We start from the raw sequence: 14,606 nt of genomic DNA, 5'->3' as shown, positions 1-14,606 counted from the left end.
GTATGACTAAATATTCTGTAAAGCGCTGCAGAATATATTTGCGCTGTATAAATAACTAAAAATACAACCCTGCTTGTTTTTTGCTTGCACCTCTATCAGCCGGAAGCAGAAAACTAGTAAGATTTCCTGCATGGACAACACTTGTAGGTTTAGTGCAGGAGGCTCCTATTGCAATCACAAGTGTTTAGCCTGTAATTCATTGCAAATGCCTAAATCCATTCAGCTGCTCATATCAGGACAGGCAACATTTTTACCCCTGCAAAAGCCGCAATTTTGCCATAGAGCTCTGCATGACGTGTACAATTGACCACAGTTAAAATAGTCACAAATAGCAACACTTTTGTTCAATTGTAAATGACCTCCATTAACAGGGTAGACATTCACAGTGAAAGGGTTGGTAGTTCTGTTGGCAGGATGGGCAGCATGTCGCTACTCGGCAGCTTTCCTCTGCAGTATATAGCTACATTTGATGACAGGATGGTTCCACTAACAGACTGCACTGCTTTGTTTTCAGGCCTTTTTCAAATTTCCCTCATCTTACCATGAATTCAGTATAGTGCAGTGTCTGCTTGCTGCTGTTAGTACAAGGACTTGTTTTGTATAGGAGTCTCTGCCTAGGTGGCAGTACCTTAGGAAACTGAGTAAAGCATTTAAAGGGGTTGATGTCACGTGCATTCTGTAAAATGATAGGTAGCTGCTGATTGGTTGTTATAAGCAACTTCTCCACTGGTCTACTTCTTCACTGCTTCATACATCAACACCCTAATGTCTAAAGGTGCATACACACAGTGAGATCCTTGCTATGCTCGATTTTGACTATGCGATTTCCCTTGAACTCCCCCAGAGCCCAGAAGCACCGATTTTTGACTATCTGTACCTTCGATTTTTACTAAGTGCCAATTTTGACTATACTTTGTACTAGGTAGTACACTAGATAGTCAAGATTGACTTGCTTGCACAGTCTATCTAGCCTTGCAATACCGACCCTGCAGGAGCGCGCATCGGGATCGAATCTGTAACGCAAGCGGCATAACACCTTCCAATTAACACTAGCTTTCCTTCTGATTTTGACTATATAGTCAAAATCAAAAGGATTTATCTCACCGTGTGTAAGCACCTTAAGGCCCTAGGCAGCTGTGTTTGACCTTCAGTGCTAATGCTTGCCTGGCTGTTGAAACTCTGCAAGCCGTGAGTTTTTGGAGTCCATTCCCTGATCTACCGACTAATATATGTTCCCGTTTGGATGGCGAGGCGTTACCAGAAATGTGACAGTTGGTTGTGATATCCCGGCAGTTGAAATGCCGACGTCAGGATGCTGACAGCAGCATCCCAACATTCAAAATCTGAACGGATCCCGATAACTATTTTAACCCTAAACCTCCCTATAGTGCCTAACCTTAAGCCCAGTACTCAGCGACAGGATGACGCTGTCGGTAGATCTGCCAGGATCCTGACCGCATCCCATCCAACATTAAGATTGTTAAACTTAACCCAATGTTTGGATGTCAAAATTACATCTAGAGACATAATGGGAATGCTTCAAATAATTCTAGTGATCACTATTTTTCTCATACGTCCTAGAGGATGCTGGGGTCCATTTCATGACCATGGGGTATAGACGGATCCGCAGGAGCCATGGGCACTCTTAAGACTTTTCAATGGGTGTGAACTGGCTCCTCTCTCTATGCCCCTCCTCCAGACCTCAGTTTTAGAAATGTGCCCAGGCAGACTGGATGCACTCTGAGGAGCTCTACTGAGCTTCTGTGAAAAGACTTATGTTAGGTTTTTTATTTTCAGGGAGAACTGCCGGCAACAGACTCCCTGCTTCGTGGGACTGAGGGGGCAGAAGTAGGAACCAACTTTCTGAAGAGTTTCATGGCTCTGCTTCTGGCTGACAGGACACCATTAGCTCCTGAAGGGAACTGAACGCTAGCCGTGCCTAGATGCTCACTCCCACAGCACGCAGTCACCCCCCCTCACAGAGCCAGAAGTCAGAAGACAGGTGAGTAGAAGAAGACAGATCTTCTATCAAGAAAAGTGACGGCTGAGGTACAGCGTGGCTGGCGGGAGCGCAGCGCGCCATTGCTGCTTACACACACAGGCACTGCAGGGCGCGGGGGGGGGGGGGGGGCTCCCTGGGCAGCAAAAACACCTCTATAAACTGGCAAAAAGGGGGCATAAGATGCCCAGGCACAGCCCTAACCCGCCAGTATAAATATTATGAAAAGTTTCTGAGGTAAAAAGGGCGGAGCTTCTTCCTCAGGCAGCCAGCACACTGCTAAGTTCCATTTTCTCTCTCCTCAGGCTGCAGAGACATCGCTGGTCCTCCTTCACTTCTGACTACAAGTATCAGGGTGCAAAACAGGGGGGGCAAAAGCGAATTTGGTGCTTTACAAGTGTGTTTTACTGTGTAAAAAGTGCTGCATGTCAGTGGGCATTCTGTGTTCACAGGCATCAGATACTGGCGCTGGGGTTGTGAACTGGCTGCTCCTGAACTGTGTCCCTCTGACAGATTTTACTGTGGGTCTGTCCTCTATAAGTCCCAGTGTGTCTGTGTGTGTTGTACACGTGTGTAAGACATGTCAGAGGCAGGGATTTCCTCCCCGAAGGAAACCATTTCAGGGACACAGAAGTGTAATGTGGTGGCGCTGCCGGCACACCAAGAGCCTGCATGGGTGAAAGAAATACGTGATAGTATGCATCATATCAATAGGAGATTAGATAAGTCTGAATCTCATGCTGAATGCTGGAGAAAATCTGTGGAAGATGTGATTTTTCAGGGCTCTGTTCTTCCATCCGCAGGTGACCCCTCTGGGTCAAATAAGAGACCATTTGCGAATATTGTGAATACTGATACCGACACGGACACTGATTCTTGTGTCGACGATAGTGACTCCGGAGAAATAGATCATAAATTGGCAAAAAATATACAATATTTGATTGTGGCTATAAGGGAAGTTCTGGAAGTCACGGAAGCCTCTCCTGTACCTCAGGAGAAGGCTTATTTCTATAAAGAAAATAAATCTAAGGTCACTTTCCCTCCTTCCCACGAGCTTAATACACTCTTTGAAGGGATGTGGGTGAATCCCGAAAAGAAATTTCGTATTCCCAAGAGAATTCAGATAGCTTATCCTTTCCCGGTGGAGGACAGGAAAAAATGGGAGTCACCCCCTGTGTTAGACAGTGCACTGTCCAGGTTGACAAAGAAGGTAATTCTCCATGCACCTGGCACGGCTTCACTAAAAGAGCCGGCAGACCGAAAGATGGAAACTACATTGAAATCCATTTATGTTGCCAATGGTATGCTGCTCAGGCCCACAATTGCTTGCGCGTGGGTAAGTCGCGCTATTGAAAAATGGTCAGAAAGCGTGTCATCAGAAATTGAGACGATTGATAAAGATGAGATACTCCTTAAGTTAGGGAATATCAAAGACGCTGCCGCATACATGCTAGAAGCGATGAAAGATATTGGACTCTTGAGTTCACAAGCCGCTACCATGGCAGTATCGGCTCGGTGGGCGTTGTGGATTCGCCAGTGGAACGCGGATGCAGATTCCAAAAGAAATATGGAGGCTCTCCCATATAAAGGTGAGGCCTTATTTGGCGATGGACTGGATGCGTCTCAGCGGCTACCGCAGGTAAGTCAACATTTTTGCCCTCTGAGCCTGCACTGGCAAAAAAGACATATCACCCGCACATGCAGTCCTTTTGGCCCAATAAATACAAAAAAGCGAGAGGTTCCCCCTTATTTGCGGGAAGGGGAAAGGGAAAGAAGTCCACAGCAGCTTCAGGTTCCCAGGAGCAGAAGTCTACCCCTACTTCTGCCAAATCTTCAGCATGACGCTGGGGCTCCTTTGCGGGAGGCCGCTCGGGTGGGGGCACGTCTCAAACTGTTCAGCCAAGGTTGGATTCTGTCTGGCCTGGATCCCTGGGTGTTGCAAATAGTGTCCCAGGGATACAAGCTGGAGTTTCAAGACGTTCCCCCATGCCGATTTTTCAAATCGACCTTGCCAGCTTCTCTTCCAGAAAGGGAAGCAGTAACAGCGGCAATCCAAAAATTATGTCAGGATCAGGTCATAGTCCTGGTACCTTTGTCACAACATGGGGAGGGGTTTTATTCAAGCCTTTTTGTAGTTCCGAAGCCGGACGGCTCGGTCAGACCGATCCTAAACCTGAAAAATCTGAATCTCTACTTGAAACGATTCAAGTTCAAAATGGAATCACTGAGGGCAGTGATTTCCAGTCTGGAGGAGGGGAGACTACATGGTGTCATTAGACATAAAAGATGCTTACCTGCATGTTCCCATTTATCCTCCTCACCAGGCTTATCTGAGATTCGCGGTTCAGGATTGCCATTACCAATTCCAGACGTTACCTTTTCGGTCTCTCCGCAGCGCCGAGGGTATTCACCAAGGTGATAATGGTTCTTCTGCGTCAAAAAGGAGTCAATATAATTCCTTATTTAGACGATCTCCTGATAAAGGCGAGATCCAGGGAGCAGTTGTTACAAAACATCACATTCTCCCTGTCAATACTCCAACAACACGGTTGGATCATAAATTATCCAAAGTTACAGTTGGAACCGACGACAAGATTGTCTTTTCCCGGGATGATTCTGGACACAGACGTTCAGAGAGTATATCTTCCGGTGGAAAAGGCTCTGGAAATCCAGAAAATGGTAAAACAGATATTGAAACCATCGAGTGTGTCGATCCATCAGTGAATTCGGTTGTTGGGGAAGATGGTGGCGGCCTACGAGACCATACAGTTTGGCAGGTTCCATGCCAGGGTATTCCAGTGGGACCTGTTGGACAAGTGGTCGGGATCCCACCTACACATGCACCGGAAAATAATCCTGTCGTCAAAAGCCATGATTTCGCTCCTGTGGTGGCTACACAGTTCTCACCTATTAGAGGGACGCAGGTTCGGCATTCAGGACTGGCTCCTGGTAACCACGGATGCAAGTCTCCGAGGCTGAGGAGTTGTCACTCAGGGAGAAAGCTTCTAGGGAAAATGGTCAAGTCAGGAAGCCTGCCTTCACATAAACGTGCTGGAATTGAGAGCCATTTACAACGGCCTTCAACAAGCGGTACATCTTCTTCAAGATCATCCCGTGCAGATCCAGTCGGTCAATGTAACAGCAGTCGCGTACATAAACAGGCAGTGCGGAACGAAAAGCAGAGCAGCAATGGCAGAGGTGACGAAGATCCTCCTCTGGGCAGAAAGACATGTAAAGGCTCTGTCGGCAATTTTCATTCCGGGAGTAGACAACTGGGAAGCAGACTTCCTCAGCAGACACAATCTCCATCCAGGAGAGTGGGGCCTACACCAAGAAGTCTTCACAGAGGTGACAAGTCTTTGGGGAGTTCCTCAAGTAGACATGATGGCATCTCGTCTCAACAAGAAGCTTCAGAAATATTGTTCCAGGTCTAGAGACCCTCAAGCAATAGCAGTGGATGCGCTGGTGGCCCAGTGGGTGTTCCGGTCGGTATATGTCTTCCCTCCACTTCCGCTGATCCCAAAAGTGCTCATGATCATAAGAAGAACAAAAGTTCGAGCAATCTTCATTGCCCCAGACTGGCCAAGGAGGGCTTGGTACCCAGATCTTCAGGAGTTGCTCATAGAAGATCCTCTTCCTCTTCGCGAGGACCTGCTGCAGCAGGGGCCATGCGTGTATCAAGACTTACCGTGGCTACGTTTGACGGCATGGCTGTTGAGCGCCGGATCCTAGCCCGAAAGGGTGTTCCCAAGAAAGTCATCCCCACCCTTGTTCAGGCCAGGAAAGGAGTAACGTCAAAACATTACCACCGTTTTTGGAGAAAATATGTGTCTTGGTGTGAATCCAAGAAGGATCCTACGGAAGAGTTTGAGTTGGGACGTTTTCTCCATTTTCTGCAGGCTGGTGAGGAGGCGGGCCTACGATTGGGATCAATCAAGGTCCAGATTTCGGCCTTGTCAGTGTTCTTCCAAAAACAATTGGCCTCTCATCCAGAGGTTCAGACCTTCATGAAAGGGGTTCTGCACATCCAGCCTCCATTTGTGCCTCCAGTGGCACCATGGGACCTTAACGTGCTGTTGCGGTTCCTTCAATCAGATTGGTTTGAGCCTCTACAAGAGATAGATTTGAAGTTTCTCACTTGGAAAGTGGTGATGCTTTTGGCATTGGCATCCGCGTGGCGGGTGTCTGAATTGGGGGCCTTGTCTCACAAGAGCCCTTACCTGATCTTCCATGAAGATAAGGCAGAGTTGAGGACTCGTCAACATTTTCTTCCGAAGGTGGTTTCATCTTTCCACATAAACCAACCTATTGTGGTGCCAGTAGTTACTGACACGTTCACTGAGTCAAAGTCTCTAGATGTGGTTAGGGCTTTGAAGATTTATGTCGCTAGAACAGCTCGAATACGGAAAACAGAGTCTTTGTTTGTCCTATATGCTCCCAGCAAGATTGGGTGTCCTGCTTCCAAGCAGACTATTGCGTGTTGGATCAGAAGTACGATTCAGCACACTCATACTACTGCTGGATTGCCATTACCGACGTCTGTGAAGGCCCATTCCACTAGCAAAGTGGGCTCATCCTGGGCGGCTGCCCGGGGGGTCTTGGCATTGCAACTTTGCCGAGCAGCTACTTGGTCGGGTTCAAACACATTTGCTAAATTCTACAAGTTTGACACCTTGGCCGATGAAGACTTCAAATTCGGTCAATCGGTGCTGCAGGGTCATCCGCACTCTCCCGCCCGTACTGGAGCTTTGGTATAAACCCCATGGTCATGAAGTGGACCCCAGCATCCTCTAGGACGTGTGAGATAACAGGATTTTGATACCTACCGGTAAATCCTTTTCTCCTAGTCCGTAGAGGATGCTGGGCGCCCGTCCCAGTGCGTACTTTACCTGCAGTTTTGTTATTAGAGTTACACAAGTTGTGTTATATTAGTTTCAGCATGTTGCTGTAATTGGTTCATGCCTTGGCGTGTGTTCTGTTGAATGCCATGTTGTGCGGCATGGTTGAGGTGTGAGCTGGTATGTTTCCCACCACTAGTTTAAAGTAAATCCTTTCCTCGAAAATGTCCGTCTCCCTGGGCACAGTTCCTATAACTGAGGTTTGGAGGAGGGGCGTAGAGGGAGGAGCCAGTTCACACCCATTGAAAAGTCCTAAGAGTGCCCATGGCTCCTGCGGAACCGTCTATACCCCATGGTCATGAAGTGGACCCCAGCATCCTCTACGGACTAGGAGAAAAGGATTTACCGGTAGGTATCAAAATCCTGTTTGTTATTGTTGCTCCATGGTGCCAGTTACATATTGATGTTTAGTATTTTATTTCTGCTGCAGATGTGGTCATTTAGATGTTGATCCTAAAGAAGTATCGCCCGTCTTCACGCAGTTTGTGGAGTGTGTGTGGCATCTGATGGAGCAGTTCCCGTGTGCCTTTGAATTCAGTGAGAAATATCTATTAGAAATTCATGATCATGTCTTCTCCTGTCAGTTTGGAAACTTTCTCGGTAATTCCCAGAAGGAACGCCAGGAGCTCAAGTGAGTGACTTTTTTTCTATTTTACGGAAAAACAAATCCCTTTTTGTGCTAGAGCAAAGAGGGGAATGTCATAGGGTGTGAGTTTGTAAATGTGCGTATGTGTCATCTATTTTGCAGCAATATTTTTATTGGCAAAATCAGACCCTTCCACATGCCCTTTATACTGTATGCTATCAGACCCCTAAACCTGCCTGTATTTGCCAACACAGCCCTCTATGTAACGCTAATAAGGCATCAGACCTCTCCACATTGCACATGTGGGATATTTTACATGTGACACTTATTGGAATAGTCTTACCTATTATAAGTAATGTACGCTATGAGCATGAGGACATTTTATATTTAAGTGACAATGTTTCAGGCAATCGAATTTCCACAGTACACTGTGGTAAGGGGGTGCAGTCAGTATACCAGCTGTCTGGATCCCGGCGATCAGGAGACCGACACTGGAATCCTGATAGCCGGTGAAGTGCCGACGCACGGAATCCTGAAAAACACTTGGTGAGTCCAAGCCACCGACCAAGTGGGAGTAGAACATGTAGCGAGCGAAGACTAATGCATGGTGACCACAGCGAGCCGGGCTCGCTGCCAGGATGCTGCTGTTGGTCTAGTGACAGCCGTCATCCTCTCTGCCGGGATATCATATGTACCCTACTGTAAGTCCTGAGGTTCTTACCACTGCTAGAATAGAAGTTATGAAGCAAAAGTACATTTTTGTTAGACGCTAAAATACTCTAATATTCTAATATATAGCTGTATACTGTACTAAGCTGTGTCCTTTTTTAACAAGTGCAAAAAGCTAAATTTGTTGGTCTTTCCCACTTACAATATATGAAGCTTAATATTTGCCTAAAAGAATATTTGTTTGTCTTCATCAATAATGACTGAATTGTAATCTCCCAACAGAGTATATGAAAGTACTCATTCATTGTGGCCATTCCTTTTGCAACGGAAGAATGAGTTTGTGAACCCATTGTATATCCCGAATGCATATAAAACACTCCAGCCAAGTACACTCCCAGTCTGCTTCAAGTAAGTAGTCCCACTCAGAGCCCGATTAATGCGTACTTGCAGGACAAATGTTGGTAAAAGTCAGCAATGCTTTGTAGCGGAGTAATATTAGGAAGACACATTGCAATCGTGTTGTTCGGTGGTGTTGTGTAGCCAAATTGCACTAATCATGTACTCAAGCTCTGTGCTAGCAAGTCAGATAACACATCATAATGGGTAGGAAATATTACAATGAACGATGCATTGGACAGTTTAAAACACCACTGTACAGTATGTGTGAGTAGATTTGCTTGCTATTTATTTAATACGAGAATGTTGCGTTCTAAATAAAAGTACATGGAATGTTGAGTATCTTCTGTAAAATACTGTCATGCATTGAAAAACAATTGGTCTTTGCAGAAGCCATTTAATGCTTATATACGGCTGTCCTTTATAATACATATCTGTACAGAATTTACAATTCATTGCATCATCTGTTTCTCTATACTTGTGCAGGTTCTGGTGTGGAATGTACAACCGTTTTGACCAGGGAATGCACCCAAGGCAGTCTGTCCTGGATTACTTGCTTGAGTGCATCAACAGAAAGGCTACTTTGGAAACAAGTGAAGCTGCTATGGAGGAGGTAAGAGGTTTTTTATTATTATTATTATTATTATTATTTAAAAAAAAAATATTGCTTGCATTGTCAGTAATGTGGGACTATTGTCTTGTTTTAAAACAGAAACTTCATGAGCAAGACGGACCCATTGAAGATACTTGCACATTACTTCCCAATCATTCTGAAGCTATACCAGTAGTGGAAGAACAAGCAGATAAATTGATTCCAGAAGGTGGGGAAGGAAACCTTCATCTCTCCAATGGCTCCATGGCAAATGGTGACCATGTTGTGTGTCTAAGGAATGAAATCAAAACAGCGCAAATGGGGAGTAATAGCCATTACCTGGCTGACCATAATGTGCGGCCTTCTGCTGAGACGAGTAGAGCTGGTACTACCATTTTACCATAATAATTTCCATAAGGGATGTGAAGAACATTTATAGCTGAATCACCTGTTGGGAAAGGGAAAAACTGTCTTACATTCAAACTGAATGCGCTTTGGTGGCAGTTGCCATGTATTGTCTGAACTGAAGGTGTACATTTGGAGTAGCCATTGGTCCCATCAAGACCATGTGACAAATCTACTTCTAACTAAACCATCATAACATGATCGACATTTATTCATTTTAATGTTGTTACAGATGCAACACATTTGTACCATTATTTATTTGCAGTATTCTGTAGGAATTATGGTTAAGTCATATGGTAGATAGGATCTAAACAGCTATTGTAATACAGTAAGAAGCAACATCCCATTTCACAGCTTGTCACTAGCCAATCACTGGTGTTATTTATCCGTCAAGTCAACATTCTTCACTCTGTCCTTTGCCAAATTGGTAAATATTACTTAATAAATTATTAACCTGTGGCATCAAAGAGGTTAATGAGTAGCCTCATCCTTCACTTTTTTTGTGAACTTTGGTGCTGGAGGCAATTTTTAATTTGTTTATATGTATATTGCAGTATTTATATAAAAGCATGATGACTCTGATCAAGTGGACAAAAATGCACACATCCAACTAAGGTCAAGGAAACCGTGAACTGAAACCAAGACTGTAGATACAGGTTATAAATACCTCTAACATCATCATACACTGCATACACTGTTCCAGTAATACTTTATTATTTCAACAGATTGCACTGTTACCTAGCATCACTAGAACTTGGTTGTCAATCTTCCTGTTTTAACAATAAACTTCTTTTTTTTTTTTTTTTTTTTATATAAAGGTTTGTCACTTAATTATTTTTGCTATGTCTAAAAAATCACAAAAATGTTAAATGCTCAAGAGAATTACTTTGGCAATAAAGAACAGCTGCTGTTTAAAACTAATATGAACAGAGCTACAGCTTTCCGTAATAGAAGATGCTCGGATAAATATTTGAAAGCCCTCCCAAATTCCTGTGCATAATTGGGATAATTCTGACTACATTATGAAAGATGAAATTGTGTCACCAATAAATGGTGTTCTTGGAGCTGCAACAACAAATTGTAATTCCTTTAATTTTCTTAATTATTTCAAGTTCTAGAACATGCCATGTGACTTATCCTTGTTTGTGTAAAGGGAAATTGTATTAGCTATATATAGACTGTAAATATATGTTCTGTGCAATGTCTTGCAGAACTTTGTTCCAAGGAAAGCTTTTTCGTAATGAAAGTGGGTGCAATTGTCTTGCGTATGTATTGCTGCTCAGTGGTAATAGTCCTGCTCACCTCTAAGCAGGAAAGCAACAGGTCAGCTTTCATGCATACAGTATGTGTAATCGCAATTATACAGAGAAGGCATGTTCTCTGCATGCAGTGAGCAACGCTGGCATGTTGTACTGATGATTAAAGGGAATAATTAGTGCTAATATTGAATGTTATCCATTACAATAAATACAATATCAGGTTTGTTACATTAATGTTTCAATACAATACATATAAGATGTGGTTCTTAGAATGTAAATGAATATTAGTAGACAATAAAGATGTACTTGCAGATTAGTGTAACATATATGTATCTAGTCTATGGCACTGTGTTTTACCTGTTGATAGCTGTTCCTACTCCTTTGATTAGAACAGGCAATAATTATGCAAGGCGTTAGAAAACCTTGCCCTTTTTATAAAAACTGTAATGTATACATAATGGACAACTGGTTATAAACAGGTGTGCCCATGTGTTAAATGGGATACCTGTGTTTGTGTTTTTTCTTTTTTCATAATGCAAGTGAAATCTGTTATGCTTTTTTTTTTTTTTCCCCCGTCATTTAAACCAGTGGTTCTCAATCTGTGTGCTGTAGCATCCTGCGGTGCCTCGGGACACTTGCAGGGGTGCCCTGGGTTGGTGGTTCAGGACTAATTCAAATTATTTATGATCAATGTAATAGGCAAAACCAGTGCTGGTGGCTGCTAATCATAAATATGTGGACAAACCAGGGAATCCTGTCCCTCACCGCATAACTGAGCCTAAGGATCACACATAAAAACAAATTTAATTAATGTAATATTGTTTTTTAAAGTTATTAGTAAGAAGCTTTTGGCATAGTGGTGCTGTGAGAAAAATTCTAATACTCTGGGGCGCCGTGATTCAAAAGAGTTTGGGAACCACTGTTTTAAACAAAAACTCCATTACAGCTTCTATGAATGTTTGTGTGATAGATGGAACACACAGATCAATAAAATGTGTTCTTGGCTTCTCTTGAATGTATTTACAGCTGTCTGTTAAAAAATAATATGCTGTCATTGAAACAAGGCTTTGTATCTACTACAGTGGAGATTTAAAAGTTTGTTATAGTCTTAATTGGTAGGAGGTCTGCGTTCACAGAAAGATATGAGGGTGGGGCGATTCAATGAATTACAGTGTTGGAAGGCAATGCTGATACGTTTACGGTAGATGTTACTACACTCCTGTGGTGTGTAAGGTATAATGTGCTTATATTACATGTTTTCTGGTGGCACATTGCCGAGATGGAATCCTAGACACAAAATTGCCTGTTACCCCCAAATGAGTATGATCAAAATATTGAAAACTAGTTCTAAGGACCCCAACAAGACTTACAGCTTCCAGTACTTGCCAGTGTAAGAAACTTGTTCTCTGTCTTCCAGCCCCTGCTTACAGTAATGGATTAATGCTGACTCTAACTGGCCAATTTAATTACATGCAATGAAAGTGCTAAAGAATGCCAGCACTGTGCAGCCACCTACAGTATACATTTTCCCTTGTACCCCAGTGCACAGGATAACATTGTATCCAACATTGCCAGTATTGGAACTGCCCCCATAATGGAAGTTGCTATAGATAGATGTAGCCAGCAAAGTCTTTTACATTATGGCATTGCTAGCACTGAGGCTATGACTAAAAGTGGATTAATAGATTATCTGTTATAAAGGAATATAGCACCAGCTTCTTATATTCATTACTGAATAATCAAGCAAGACTGTTGGAATGCATAATGCTGGCAGAGTGCGTCTATAAATGTGGGTAAAGAATGTATATTTTATTTCCTAGGTTTGCTGCATTGATCATGTCAGTGAGCATGTATTTAGAGAACTTCTGTAACGCTTGCTCTGCTTTGCACACTAGCAAAATGTGTTTACCGCTTTGTTTGCAGTGCTAGTCGTTTGCTCATTTTAGTCTAATACATTTGATGATATGAAAGGCTCCTTATATATTACCTGGATATTATGTGTGCTATAATCTTCGTGTTTTCAGGCTGGGGAAGCAGTTACTTCTATCTGATAAATGTACAGAAAGCAATGTTGATGGAGTAGCTTGATATGGGATGCGGTCAATATACAGCCTGTCGGGATCCCGGTGTTCAGGATCCCGACAGGCGTGTAAATGCTGACGCCCAGAATCCCGACTGAAGCCCGGTATTCCCCCTTGCGCGGTGGTCCACGCCACCACCCAAGGGAAAATAGGATTGTGGGCCCGAAGTGTGAATCCCAGACATATCTAGCTCTGTCTGTTAGAGGATTTGGTAATTACACCCTGATCAGTATAATTAAAACATCTGTGTAGCTTCCTATACGCTGGGCATACAGTGTCACATAAAATACCTAACAGACATTTTATCTCACAGCCTGCAACAATCAGACATTATGGCCACAATACACTGATATCCCACAGTAATGGCCACATGATAATCTGTGTTCCTCCCCTGGGGAGGAGTCCTTTCCCCATTCCGATGAAGGAACAAGGGAATTGTCGGCCGCTTGGGCAGGAGCAGCATACACTGCATGTTCGACATGTACAGCAGAATTAGAATTTGCGTTAGGTTGCGACTACACACTATAATTATTGGCCCGATCGGCTGATGACCTGCTAATGTATGCCCGATATTAAACTGTTGCAGAATAATTTGTGCCATTGACTGACTAAATGCAAAATACACGTGCCATTTATATAGCCTACAATAGTGATTCAAGGGATGCATAAGATATTTATTTTGTACAATTAACAGAACTGTAAACTTGCCAATAAGATATTCAGCCAGACGTCTACCATACACCAACTTTCTGCCAACCATACAACTAGTTGGTTGCTGAAATGAAAATCTGGATTGTATGGTAGAAAATGACAATCAGCAGGTTGCTCCTAAACACTGGAAAACCGCCAAAAACTGTTTATCTGACAAGTTGTCAAACAGATTTAACCAACTTGATGGAACAACTGTTTGCATCTGTTTTCCTTCTTTGCTTCAAAATGCTGATTGTCATTTGCCCCAATACATTACCAGATTTTCATACCAACTAGTTGGATGGTTAGCGTAAAGTTGGTCTGATGTATGGTGTTTTTTTTTTTTTTGGAGTTAAAAAAAACCATTGTCCGATTTATCATTGCAGTAAAATGTAATGTCTTTTATATACAAAGTATAAAGGGGATGCGTTTGTATGACAGGTGGTCAGGAGACCTCTGGTCACTTACCGATGCCAGGATCCCGAACCCTCATTATCCCGACGGTTGGCATGCCGACCAACAGGGACTATTCCCACTCCCATAGAGTGGAAATAGAACCTGTGGTGAGCGCAGCAAGCCCGCAAGGGGATTCCTTGCACTCGCCCCCGCCGGCCATCTAACAGCTGGGATCCCTGCGTCGGAATGGTGACCGCAGCTTCTTACTGTATTTGTTAGTGCTGGGCTCATTGTGGGACTTAAACATTACTAGAGCTTCAAGGAAACAATGTCCATGGCTTGTTAGACCAGATGATTACTAGACATTAAAAAGTGAATGCTGTCTTTTATGCCAGTCTCACCCAACAGATAAAATCTTTCTTGCACCTACGTCAGCATATACTCCTGTGGTTACATTCATACTTCGTCTTCTTTTATTTATGAAACTGAGATTGAACAATGAATGCTTTGTAATCAGCCGCATTCCCCAGTTTGCCAGTATTGTAAATTCTGTGTACCGTAAGCCTGTACACATTGTTGCACTGTTCTTTGCTTTTCTAAAATGTATTTATGTTGAAATGTTACTATGGCCTTTG

At 43.3% G+C, this 14,606-nt stretch overlaps 1 protein-coding gene across 1 annotated transcript in view; it reads left to right on the top strand.

Annotated features, from left to right (window-relative positions):
• Positions 1–14,394, top strand: part of MTMR8 (myotubularin related protein 8) — a 156,730-nt gene extending 142,336 nt beyond the window's left edge. The window contains exons 11-14 of the mRNA XM_063937216.1: positions 7,328–7,528; positions 8,435–8,560; positions 9,035–9,161; positions 9,261–14,394. Coding sequence (XP_063793286.1) covers positions 7,328–7,528; positions 8,435–8,560; positions 9,035–9,161; positions 9,261–9,545 — 739 coding nt within the window. The 3' untranslated portion in view covers positions 9,546–14,394. The remainder of the gene's footprint in view (positions 1–7,327; positions 7,529–8,434; positions 8,561–9,034; positions 9,162–9,260) is intronic.
• The last annotated feature ends 212 nt before the right edge of the window (positions 14,395–14,606 follow it).

This window comes from Pseudophryne corroboree, chromosome 8, assembly GCF_028390025.1.
Source record: "Pseudophryne corroboree isolate aPseCor3 chromosome 8, aPseCor3.hap2, whole genome shotgun sequence".
Lineage (NCBI taxonomy): Eukaryota > Metazoa > Chordata > Amphibia > Anura > Myobatrachidae > Pseudophryne > Pseudophryne corroboree.
This window is presented reverse-complemented; position numbering and strand designations above follow the sequence as displayed.